Genomic DNA, 13,770 nt, shown 5'->3' on the forward strand with positions numbered 1-13,770 from the left:
CCTAATAAATACTGTCAAAATCCGTATTTAAATCATTTAATTTTCATCTCCAAATGATACGAAAAATTTATATATGTTCAGCTATATTCCAACTGAAATAATCATCTTGTCTGCTGGTGCGGCCGAATCTAAAAGGAAAAATTATAAACAGATGAAAAGAAAATGACACGTTCAGAAGTAAACTGTTCAAATAAATGTCTCATTTATGTATAGTAATCACACTATAAAAAGGAAAGGCACAACATACCCATTCTAGTTTTCGAACATATAGCCATAGCAAATATGATTATCAATGAGTGTTATTCTGAATGCTGTGTTTATATGTTTAACATTTTACATGGATGGGCCACTGTACTTTTAAAGCGATGTAATAGTCTTGTTATGAAAATACAAAATACGAGATTAAATACTAGTAAAATCCCAATAATACTGAACTTCGAGGCAAATTCAAAATGGAAAGTCCCTAATCAAACGGCAAAATCAAAATCTCGAACACATCAAACGAATGGATAACAATAATCATGTTAATTGACTTGGCACAGTCATTTTCTTATGTAGGAAATGGTGGATTGAACCCCTGTGTTATAGTTACATAACCCTCTCACGTGTATGACAGTCGCATCAAAATTCATTATATTGACAACGATGCGTGAACAAAGCAAGTAGACACAATAGGTAAAAATGTCAGAAATAGGGGTACAACAGTCAACATTGTGTTATTATCTTGAATTAAAAAGTTTTGATATTGTTTAATTGATGATGCAAATGGGGAGGTGTATGATCATTCGAAGAAGTAAAATGGTCCCATAATGACAACAAACGTTTAGATACGGGAACTTGAGCATTTTTTTTTTGACACCATTGTCTTGAGATGATGAACTAATGAATCAAATAAAATGTCAAGGGCTAAAACAATGTAATATAAAGTCAGTTGTTCTTATCGTGGAGCGAAGGTCGAGGTGATATGTCGAACGCCGTCTTATGATAATACATAACTATTCATGTCATATTATTATACAGGTAATTGTTAATCGTTTTTGGCGTATTGAATTTTAAACCTGATGCTTTTTGTTATCTATTAATCATGTTTTTCTTTGTCTAATATGTTCTCCTATTTATTAGTATTGTAGTCCTGTAATATTATGTTGTCATTTCAATGTTTTATTTAAATTTGCCATTAAAGTGCGAGGTTTGGCAAGCCACAAAACCAGGTTCAACCCACCACTTTTATTCCCCTTTAAAAGTGTCCTGTACCAAGTCAGGAAGATGGCAATTGTTTTATTATTGTTCGTTTCTGTGTGTGTTGCTTTTAACGTTGAGTCGTTTGTGTTTTCTCTTAATTTTGAGATATTGAGATAAGACGTGGCACGGTACTTGCATGTCTATCCCAAATTCATGTATTTGGTTTTCATGTTATATTTGTTATTCTCGTGGTGTTTTGTCTGATGCTTGGTCCGTTTCTGTGTGTGTTGCGTTTCGGTGTTGTGTCGTTGTTCTCCTCTTATATTTAATGCGTTTCCCTCGGTTTTGGTTTGTTACCCCGATTTGTCCATGGATTTATGAGTTTTGAACAGCGGTATACTACTGTTGCTTTTATTTAAAAGATGAGAAAGGGAAATTCGATTGAAAAGATTGTACGAGAACAAGGATTTGTATAGTGAGACTATAAAAATTCTTAGTGAGAACCAGTAAAAGAGGCAATACTACTTTAATCATGCATTCGACAAAACGGAAATATACTTGAATACACAAAGCGCTTAATATATAAAGGAATAAATGCGTTGCAACCTGTATTCTTGTATATACAAAAAAGTAAAATCACAAAAATACTGAACTCAGAGGAAAATCAATTTGGAAAGTCCATAGTTACATGGCAAAATCAAAAAACAGAACGCATCAAAAACGAATGGACAAGAACTGTCATATTCCTGACTTGGTACAGGCATTTTCAAATGTAGAAAACATTTTCAAATGTAGAAAACGTTTTTGTATGAACTCTTTTTACAATGATATATGTATATATCAGCAATTACTAAGGCACTAAATCTTCCTCAACAGATAATCATCTTCGGCTTTTTTAGTAACTTCAATCATTCTTGGAGAATGTTTTTTATAAACCTATATTTTTCTTGTCAATAATAACCAATATGATGTCGCAGAGGACTTTTAATCTTCAACAAATAATGACAATTCACTTTTAAGTGCATATTTTCTAATCTTCTTTTGATATTGAAAATAGATTGGAGATAAGGAAGTAAATAGTAAAATAACAAAAATACAGGTCTCCAAATAACATTCCATTCGGCAAGTCCATAATTCAATGACAAGGTCAAAAGCTGATACACATCAAACAAATGGAAACAAAACTGGCATATACCTGACTTATACCTTAAGTAGAAAATTGTGAAGGCAAACTGGTTTAACAGCTAGCTCAACCTCTCACTCTGTAAGATAGTCGCATAAAATTGCATAAAAGTTGATAACGCACAGAATATGTTAACGTGGAAATCTCAAGCATGGACCTGTTTTTTTGCTATCGAAATTATTTTTTTTATGCGAACTTTCGCATTGCCACTTTTAAAAAATCAAAACACTAGTGTCATTAAAAAAAATATAATTAATATCTCTTTTGATAATATTGTATTGTATTGTATTGTCGTTATATTAAGGATGCCACACTACCCTTTATGTTAACCTTTGAAAACATATTAGTGAATATAAACTTTCTATTCTAGGATATTTTTTTTTTCAAATCTTCATGGTAAAAGTGGTACAGTTTTAGCCATAAAAGGAGTTCCTATGGGAATTGCATTGTAGATATTTACAGAAATGCAACCTGTAGTTTTCAATTTGTATGCTTTGATATATGATAGATCTTTCGTATGTGCATTGTCTTTATAGACTCTGAACAATTAAGAGCTTATCATTCTGTATAAACACATGTCTACTGTTAAAAGCTTTAAATTACTCTTTTAGTCTTTTACGTAATCCTTTTCATCATTCGTTTATAATGAAAATTTAACCCATACCTTTCTTTAAAGATTCACTTTTTTCTCTCGCGTATTTTTATGCCCCACCTACGATAGTAGAGGGGCATTATGTTTTCTGGTCTGTGTGTCCGTTCGTCTGTACGTTCGTCCGTCCGTCCGTCTGTTCGTTCGTCCGTCTGTTACACTTCAGGTTAAAGTTTGTGGTCAAGGTAGTTTTTGATGAAGTTGAAGTCCAATCAACTTGAAACTTAGTATACATGTTCCCTTTGATAAGATCCTTCTAATTTTCAAATTTTCCAAATTTCACGGTCCAGTAAACATAGAAAATGATAGTGCGAGTGGGGCATCCGTGTACTGTGGACACATTCTTGTTCATTTTCAAATACATTGAAATAAACTCACCAGTATGCCAATTTCTGTTTAGGTAATTTTTGGTATAAAGAAACACTGGAAAATCCCCTTTCTGCTCCCATTGGCACCATCGTCTTTTCCCACATACAACAAGCCATCCACCGTCCGTTTCACATGTACTAGACAGAAGCGGAATATTTATGAAAAATTGTCTCTGTTCAAACCTATAAAATATCAATTTTCAAGGATTAGTTTTACATAATTGGTTATATATATGAAAAATGATTTTTGTTTAATTAATTTTAAATTATACTTACTAAAATTGTTTATTTTGTTTTTACTGTGCATAATTATTGTTATGCGTGTTTTTTTCTACATTGGCTAGATGCATAGGGGGAGGGTTGAGATCTCAAAAACATGTTTAACCCCACTGTCCCAAGTCAGGAGCCTCTGGCCTTTGTTAGTCTTGTAGGATTTTTAACTTTAATTTCTTGTGTATAATTCGGAGTTTAGTATTACGTTCTTTACATGTATCACTGAACTGGTACATATTTGTGTAGGGGCCAGCTGAAGGACTCCTCCGAGTGCGCAAGTTTCTATTTACATTGAAAACCTATTGATGGCCTTCGGCTGTTGTCTGATCTATGGTCGGGGTTGACAACAACCCTAAATAAAATATTAAGATTCAAATTTCCGGCATTTTTTAATTGGTCGCTAAAATTCCCTATTTCGTTTCTCAATTTTATTGCTTAACGATAATTTACACTTGTAAGTTGTTGTATGAAAAATGACACTCAAAACCATTTGTTACACTGAATTTGATTTAATTTAGGAGGTTAAAATGGTTCCTCATAATTGTCTATAGACAAAAGTGAAACAACAACAACAACAAAAACAAAGCTACAGGGGCAAATAAAAACGGACAGTCCTTTATAAAATGTCAAATGCAAAAGACCAATTGATGGAAAACAATTATCAAAGAAGTACACACTAGTATTTAAAAAACTCTTCAAATATCGAATAAATTCCATCTAAACTCAAATTTTATTGAAACAAGATAATTGGTCAATTCATGTAAGTGGTCAACATATCTGTTTGACAATGTAATTAACAGTTTTATGAAGAAAAGCATGTTAGAAAAAGAGGAAAACTTCAGTTGATAAAAAAAAAAACCTCTTAAGTCTCCAGACATTATTGTGTTACAGTAGACATATAACTGGCTAAATGTTTTATGAATAATATCAATACATTACATGTCACCCTCTATTCCGAAGAACCTTGTTGTAGAATTTGTTTTCAGATCATTAAAACTGCTGTTCAATAGGTTCTCTTTACTGAACCAGTTGATATTATTGGTATTCTCCCCATTGAAAATTAGCCACGCAACTGCTACATTATTCTTTACCAATTGAACTTTAACCTAATTTGAATAAAAACACAGACAAAGTATACATATCACTATATATATATACAACTGGTCTAAACATCAACCCAACAATGTTAGATATGTAAATTTGCTTTCGCAAATTTTTGGTTCTTCACTCGCCGGGATTCGAACCCATGCTACTGTGATATCGTGACACCAAATCGCCTGCACTGCAGCCGTCCCGCTAGACCACACGACCACCTGGGCTCTCATAAAAAGAGCTTTCGCTGGCCGTATGTTACCTTTCCACGTCAGTTTTAATCTAGCGGCGTACTACAGTACATGACATATATAAGGCATGAAGATGTCTATATATATATATATATGACATTTGTTTTATCTCTTTCGACATTATTCTATAGAAAAAAGGCGAATTAATAAGATTTGATAATTATTTAATGTACTATTTCTGAAAGAGTAAAAACAGATAATCATATATCTGTTGTTAAACTGAGTAATGGCAATACATAGAGAATAATACATGGCAAAATCCGTATCATATGTCGTATCATCCCGAGACATCAATATCAGCCCGAGGGCCTTTAGGCCCGAGGGATGATATTGGTCGAGGGTGATACGGCATGTGATACGGATTTTGCCATGTATTATACGCTTTATCATATATTTCAACAGAAGAGTATTGTAGTATATGAACTGTTTTATGGTCCATAGCACTGAGTTACCTTCAGTTCTGCTTTTGTCTTGTTTCAAAGCTTTAAAATAACTGCTCAATTATTTATACGAAGCACCTAGGTTACCTTACAATCTGTTGTTTTGAAAATATTTTGTTTATTATTGTATATATTTAAGTGTTTTGTATTTTTTAAAGTTGCATTGAGTGTGCCAAAAAATATGTTGTAAAAACATATTTTGTTCGTGACGTCACAGACAATATGAAAACTTGATGCGTGACGTTACATACCAAACAATGACGTCATTCCAAAAAAATACCTATTTTTAGAAAAAAAAATCTTAAGCAAAAAAAACCCTTAAAAACTGACTTTAGTTCAAAAAAAAAAAAAAAAAAAAAAGGTATGCGATACGGGTTTACCATGCGATACGGGGTATGCGATACGGGTTTAGCCATGCGATACGGGGTATGCGATACAGGGTAGGTGATACAGACTGGAAAAAAGAACCTTTTAGATTAGATATACAAAATAGCTGTATTTTGTACTAAATATATGATAAAAAGTTTTATTATACGGAGTGGACTAAAAAAGACCATATTTTGTTTACTAATCGATGGTCATCTTTAAATATTTCTATAAATTTTCAAATCAACTGTGATTTTCATTAAAAAAAAAGGTCAATCAAACTCATTGATCGTAAATAAACTGATAACGCCAGTGCTAAAAATCATGTTTAAAACTATTTAAATCCTTGAATTTGACAACAATACACCAAACTGTATGTTAACCTGGGATAAAGTAAGATCCATATATAAATGATATACCGTATAGATTTATGAAAATCCAATTTAATTTGAAAAAGTTATAAACTAGTTTGAAGGTGAATATCTTAATTCAGTTCGAACTGAAAATTCTAGATTTTTTTATCTATTAATCAGCAAGAAACAAAATTACCAAACAACCTTGCTCATTATGTAAGATCAATGTACAATTGAGAGTGTTGTAGAGTTTATTAAAAATTCTTGCTTTTATTACTTATTAATTAAATTCTTTCATTTGACAGCAATGATCCATCCTCACTACCAAATTACCTTGAAGTTCAGACTACACGAAGATACTGAATACTGAATCGGACTTATTAATTACATATATAATTAATTAATATCCTCTTTTCAGCCTCAGACTAAGTGCAGTTTGTGGTGATACCAAAGAACCTTCAAGCTCACCAGTCTTAAATAAACTGACTACGCCATCGCTTAAAAATAACAAAAAACAACATATATTAGATGTGTCAAAGCGACACGAATGACCCTGTCTCAAATCTGCAATTTCAGTACCACATGTGGACACAAACATGATGCATGGTTGTCTCACATATCAAACATCAGCTTAAATCTTGAGGCGTATAGAATAAAAGTCTGTATAACTGTTATTTTTAACAACTTATCAAAGTCCATAGCCCGTAATTTCGGCAAAACTTAGCCAAGCGGAACAAATCTTTAACTTGCTTTGTAACCCATCTTGGTTAACTGACATGCAAAAGATCATCCCAATATCTGAAAGAGTTTAGCAAAGAAGTCCGTATAACTGTGATTTTCAACAATTTATCAAAGTCCAAAGGCCGTAATTTTGGCAAAAATTTGTGGACCGGAACAAAACTTAAACTTGATCTGTGACTCATCATGGTTAATTCACATACCAAATATCAGCCCAATATCTGAAGGCGTTTAGAAGAAAACTCCGTAGAATGTTTTTTTGCGGAATGACGGAGATACGGAATTTTGGAATTACGAAGTTTCAAATTACGGACAAGGGTAAAACTATATGGCAACGACAACTTCGTTGCGGGGCCATTAAAAGATAAAAACTAGGCAACTCGATTAACACCAAAATAGAAGGCGATTTCAAGTGTTCCGGAAAGGATAGCACATCCTGCCCCACATGTGGCACCAGTAATGCTGATATTCGTTATCAAGTAGTTGACACAACCTTGTATACTGGCAAACTAGTTCAAGAATCAACGTTAAATCTTGTTTTCAAGAACCATGTCTTACCTTTTTGATTCCAACATCACTCCAGCTATCTATTAGTGGATTTCTAACATGACGTGTAGTAACTACTGTATCCAGTGGTGTTGGAAGGTCATAACATTCCGTCTGGTTTGTCCATGCTGTGTAAACAGACCTTTCATTTCCGCTATATGCAACAAATACTGGTAACCACTTGATAACTAAACATAATATAAAATACGTCTAATCATGATATTTATGTGTAAGGTACAACATATTTATATGTAAATAAGTACTATAACGCTTCCGCAATCCCAAGAAATTTAAAAGGTTATGTTATCAGAATTTAGAGCAATTTATGTACAATATTAAATAAATGAAGTGACCAGATCGATACAGTCTTCAAACAACCAGTACAAACCCAAACAAAATTGTATGAGCTATACCGAATTAGTTCTACTACGTATATACTGTAAACCAACTTATTTTCGCGGATACTTTATTTCGCGTTTTTCTCTTTCATGACCACTTCGCGGCTATTTAATTTCGCGATTTTCTGTTATATTTGATAAAGTTTAGTAAGGAAAGATCCACGTTTTACATATTCGCGACTATTTATATTCGCGTTTTTTTTTCTACTCGCGAAAGTCGCGAAAATAAATCGCTCGCGAAAATAAGTTGGTTTACAGTATTCATTTATTGCAGATATTCATTTTACTTTTTTCCCCTTTGTTTTCTTTTTTCCATAAAAGTTCCTTTCTGTTATTTGAGAAAGAATATAAATAATAAAATGAAAAGAAAAGAATAAGTCAATGAAAATTTAATGTCCGCATTAAAAAGACAGAAGAATCCGGTTCAGGATAATTAACAATATAATTTTACGTCATGTTCTCTTGGTCTAAAAAATAAAATATGTAAGGGGAGCATAATGTGATGTAACACTATTGTTTAAGATAAGTGTGAGGGTTCGGTAACATTAAAACGTTTAGACATGTTGCAATTGTTTGCACCTGTCCTAAGTCAGGAATCTGATGTTTCGTATTTGTCGTTTGTTGATGTGGTTTATAAAAGTTTCTCGTTTCTTTTTCGTCTCTTTTTTTTTTGTATCCTGATAATTAAGCAGCATTCTTTTTCATAATGGTTTGTTAAACATTTAAGTGAATGCATTTAAGTTTCAAACTGTAAATATCAAATGAAGCGGCAAATGGTTCCCTTTTGTAAGAGTATTATATAATGCATTTAATTTTTGCACTTTTTAAAGCCTCAAATGGAGTGTTTTACACACATTCAAAGCCGTATGAATTTATGATTTAGAAACTTATGTAAACAGCAATAAATATTGCCAATATTTCTTCTTTTGTATAATACTCATGTAGTGGCCTTATAATGGAGTACTTCTGATAACTCAGGATGCTTTGTTTTTGAAATATAACTTTTTAATTGCATTCGAATGGCGTTGTCAGCATTAATGCAATATGTTAAAATTTTCCTATTTGTTAGAATATTACTTAACCGCATTAAAATGTGTGTTATTTATAACTTCAGGATTAAAAGTTTTAAACAAACTGAGAGCACTATAGATTCATATTTTAAAATACTTAAGTCGATTTGAATACAAATTGCCAATATCTATTTTTTTATAAATTTATATGCATTGTTTGAAATAAAAGGGAAGGAACTATTTTTATAACAAACATTGTGCGGTCTACAGGGATGACAATTTTAATCAAATAGACATTGAACATCATATGTAAAGGTCGATCAACAATTTTCTTTTTAAATGCATGAAACAATGACCTACGGCAAATATTTTGCAATAAGTGTATACTCTCAAATCAAATTTTAATAGATCACTAGTCGTCTGTTTTATTTCAAGTCTTTACAAATTGCATAGTTAAGGTTACCGCACGCTTTGCTCTTCAACTTTTTACTTGTTTGGCTTTATAAATATTTTGATATGAGCGTCACTGATGAGTCTTATGTAGACGAAACGCGCGTCTGGCGTACTAAATTATAATATATGACCATTGTAACATCATTTTCCAATAACTTCTGAAAATATTTTTAAATGTGATTCTTTTTTTATATATCATTGCAACATATCAATAAGCCATTTAGATACAAATAAAATCAAACTGTTAAATGTTATTTAAGGTGGTATGGGTGTCTTCCTCCATCTTGGATTGTGAAAAACAGTGAACCAAAGGTCCAGATTTTCTATCAAGTTAGCAAAATAAGAATCAATTTATAAGAATATAACTTATAAATATAATTTTTTTTACAAATGTTGATTATTTTTGTTTGTTTTAAAAAAAAATTAAATTGCCATTTTAAGGTGAGGTAACTCTAAAATAGTGCATTTTCTGAAGGATTCTACATGAAATTTTCCTATTTTGTATTGTAGACGGAAAAATCTCACGGTGACTCTACCTTTTTTTAAAAAAATTCTCAAAGCATTGTCTGAAAGCTATCTTTTCCTCAAGTATTTAAAAATTCTATCATTTTGTTTAGTTTCTAACCACAAAATAGTGTTTTTTCTTGTAAAATCCTTACAAAATGTGTCATTTGTCGCGTGCTGTAGCTTGAGAAAATGCGCGGTGACCTATCATTTTTTTTTTATATATTTCAACATATATCAATAGATACTACGTTTTGGCAAAGTATGAACACATTCTATCATTTTTATTTTAGACTCCCATACCGCCTTAAATCAAGTTTAACGTGTTTCATTACACTTCAAATCAATAACAGTCTGAAGTGGTCTATATCTGTTCTCGACTGTACTAAGTTTTACTCTACTAGTCTGAATTGACATTAAAAGCGAATTATTATTTTATAATTTCACTTTTATTAATGATTGAAACAAACAAAATATATAATTCAAATATCTAATTTTGAGAAATCTAATAATCATGTCTGGATGTAAAATCAGTAAAATCACTTTACTTTTCTTGTGGAGGTAAGTTTTATCAGTAAAACAAAATAGTTATATAATTAAAGATTATCATTTGATCATCAAAGTGAGATTGAGTTTCTCGTTTGAGCCGTTACGGCGAAAGTGAGCAAAACAATCGAGTTGAGATGCCAAATAATAATCTGTTTATTCCATTTAACCTATGAAGACGTTGTTAATTTCTTCATATCAGGCGAAAACCCAGTTGAAATAGAACAAAAGGAATCGAAACTCTTTGTTAGAGAAGGCGGTAAATGCTTACTGCAATGTTTACTATAGTAACAAAAATTTTAAAAGTTAATAGAAAAAATAAAACGACATTTTTCTCAATTATGAAGTGTTTTATCTTAAAACACCATTTGCATAAGTTTTTTAATTTATCTAATACATAGTTATGATGAACGATTAGATACCAAGTCGACGACATGGGTATCTAGCAAGTTGGATGATGATAATGCATAACCTCCGATTTAAAAAAAAACCACGGAAGGAGAACATATCAATCTTTTTCAACTGGGTTTCCGCCTGATAAGAAACATGAATAATTCATATTTAAAGCTACACAAGCATACACGGCTAATGAGTGTGATGTCTTTACTTCTGTTGATCAATATGGTTTTCCATAATATTGCATAGTTATGATGAAGTCGACTAACAAAAGTTGCCATTATATAAAAAAAGGCTTGAAATATAATGAACATTATGAATATATTTCTTAGGGATATTTAAATGATTATGTCTTATTGTTTTTTTTTACTTCATTTCAACAATCAAATAAAAATTTTAAACATTGAAAGGTCTTATTTAGTGATCATATTTTCTTTACATAAGCGAACAATGTTTGTAACAACATAACACTATTACTATTGTACACTGAAAAGTATCCTAATGAATGTAAGGAAAGTTTAAATGACTAGTGGAATTTGAAAATTAAAGCATTTAAAGGATATTCTTTTATAAATTTAACAAACAGTATTTTACATGTCCATAAAGCCAAAATAACCATCAGCGATATACATAGTTGTTGAATACAATAATTTCAATCCTATAATGCTATTTTTACATGCTTTTATTTTGCACCGGATAGTATCAGCAACCAAAATAAATTATCATCTATCTGTACAACTATGTAATTGTATATATAGCACTTTACTTCGTGCAAATATTTTGTTTGTTTGGAATGTCGATAAGAATATGTGGTACGATTGCCGATGAGACAATTTCCAACCAGAAACCATATTATATTCGTGATAGCGTCCGTAAAATTTACGGAGGGATGATTTCAACATAACCATTTAAATATCTTGGTTTAATAGCTTCCCTATGAGCAGCAACCCTCTATCAGGGAAATTAGAAACACAAGCCCGTGAATATCGTATCAATAATAATTGGGAGTTATATACTTCGTATGCAGGTGCTGCAGGAATGTTGCTACTTAGAAGTTCACAATTGGAAAGCTGAAAGCATCTCTTTTGTCGTAAAGTTTTGTTTTTAACTGCCCCTAATTGTCAATTTCTAGATGTAAGTCAAGATATGAGTCGAACTTAACTGTATCTATTTTATCCTTTATCTCTAGTTTAAAGGGATAGATGCGTTCAACATAGTCGGCAAATTTTGAATTATTTAGTGAGTGAACATCTTCTATACAGCAGAAATGAAAGTTAAATTCTTATCTTTCTTGCTAAGAAGTTTCTGTATGCACTCAGCCTCATAATTATAAAGGAAAAAGTCGGTGAGAAGAGGGGCATAGTTGGTTCTCATTGGAATGTAGACAATCTGTTGAAAAAATAACAAATCTGTAGTCAATCACGAAATCAAGCATTTTGATAACTACAACTTCACAGAATGTTTTATTTGAATCAGAATGATTCTTTACAAAGTAGGAGTTAGCCCTCCTTATGACAAGATACTTGTATCTACGTTGGCCATTCTTTTAATGAAACAAAGCAATACCAACTCTTTCAATTTGTCATGTGTAAAGTGTTGAAAAATCAAATGTTTTAATTCTATTGCAAGATGACACCACAGGAAAATTTCTAAAAAATAGAAATTAAAATTGGATTTAAGTTTGTAGTGGTGCCATGTATTTTCCTATGAATTTGGTAGAATTCCTTTAAATTTGATATCAATAAAAACATGAAATTTTTTAAAAATTAAAACATAATTTCAAAAGAAAATTTTGCAGTACTTGTTTTTGAGAACAGTTAATTTAAAGTAAAATGATTCCACCACATTTGCGTTATTCACTTTCACTCCAATATATATATATACTTTTACTTCGTTTTATACAAGATTCGGAGATTAAATCTTCAAAAATCTCAATTTGTTTTTTTAATTTATTTGTGGTTCAAATTGATCGATTGTGCCTTCAAAATTAAAAAAAAAATCCGTTAGATTGGACATTTACGTACCGGTCACGTGAATAAATTAAACTGACATGTAATCATAAAATGTAAAGTTGCTGATTATCTATGCTTTTTATAACGCAAAATATTACAATACTTGTACATAGTAAAGCTCCACAGACCTTTTATCATTACTTTTGAATCCTGAAACTGTTCCATTGCTGGACTACAACTAGTCTCCAATTTACATATGCTTAATAGTTTTTCATAGTTTGAGGAACAACATCTTTGGTCACTGGTACACAAGGTTGCGCAGACTAAAGCTGACCTTACTGATATAGTTGATATGCTACCAGAAAGAAGTCTTTTATTTTTTACCACGTCAAAATTCCTCTGGTTCGTCTGATGCAGAGCGACATTTGATAAAACTGAACTTGTCAATATTAAAAAAGAACAGTCTAAAAGAATCATTCTAAATTTTGAAAAGCATTAATCTAAGGTTAATATCAGTAGTTTTCTGTGAGATCGATTGGCTATGCATAATAGCGATTAAACCATCTCATTTATATCGTTAAGATACGTCAATCAAGCAAATTCTTAATGCTCGTAGGTTTTTAAAACCAATATATTCTTCACCTGTAAATATTTAAAAATATATCATTCATAAATTATGAATAACAAAACAACAGCTATATATTACCTTAGCTGTATTTGGCAAAACATTTAGGAATTTGGTCCTCAATGCTCTTCAATTTTGTACTTTTTTGGCCTTTTTAACTTTTTTGAATTCGAGCGTAACTGGTGAATCTTTGTAAACAAAACGTGCGTCTTGCGTACATACAAAATGTAATCTTGATATCGATGATAAGTTTATTCATATGTTAAACTAAGATTGGATAATCATTTCAGCTATGAAAATAAAAAGAGCTATTTTTATTCAGGAATTTTAAAATGATTTAGATTAGAAAGCTAACAAGTTTAGGCATTTTCAATAAAACTCTCACTGTGATAAAGTGTTATATTTATACATGAAGGTTAAAGTATATATTTTTGTTGCGAAAACA

At 31.3% G+C, this 13,770-nt stretch overlaps 1 protein-coding gene across 1 annotated transcript; it reads right to left on the reverse strand.

The window, feature by feature from the left end:
- Positions 1-2,439: 2,439 nt before the first annotated feature.
- LOC134697811 (uncharacterized) lies at positions 2,440-13,138 on the reverse strand. The gene is made up of 5 exons (XM_063560098.1): positions 12,889-13,138; positions 7,454-7,629; positions 4,595-4,761; positions 3,393-3,565; positions 2,440-2,444 (listed from the first exon to the last, which is right to left on the reverse strand). The coding sequence occupies exons 1-5, from the start codon at positions 12,923-12,925 to the stop codon at positions 2,440-2,442; spliced, it is 558 nt and encodes a 185-aa protein (XP_063416168.1). The 5' UTR covers positions 12,926-13,138.
- Positions 13,139-13,770: the final 632 nt, after the last annotated feature.

The sequence above is a fragment of the Mytilus trossulus genome, chromosome 14 (assembly GCF_036588685.1).
Source record: "Mytilus trossulus isolate FHL-02 chromosome 14, PNRI_Mtr1.1.1.hap1, whole genome shotgun sequence".
Classification (NCBI taxonomy): Eukaryota; Metazoa; Mollusca; class Bivalvia; order Mytilida; family Mytilidae; genus Mytilus; species Mytilus trossulus.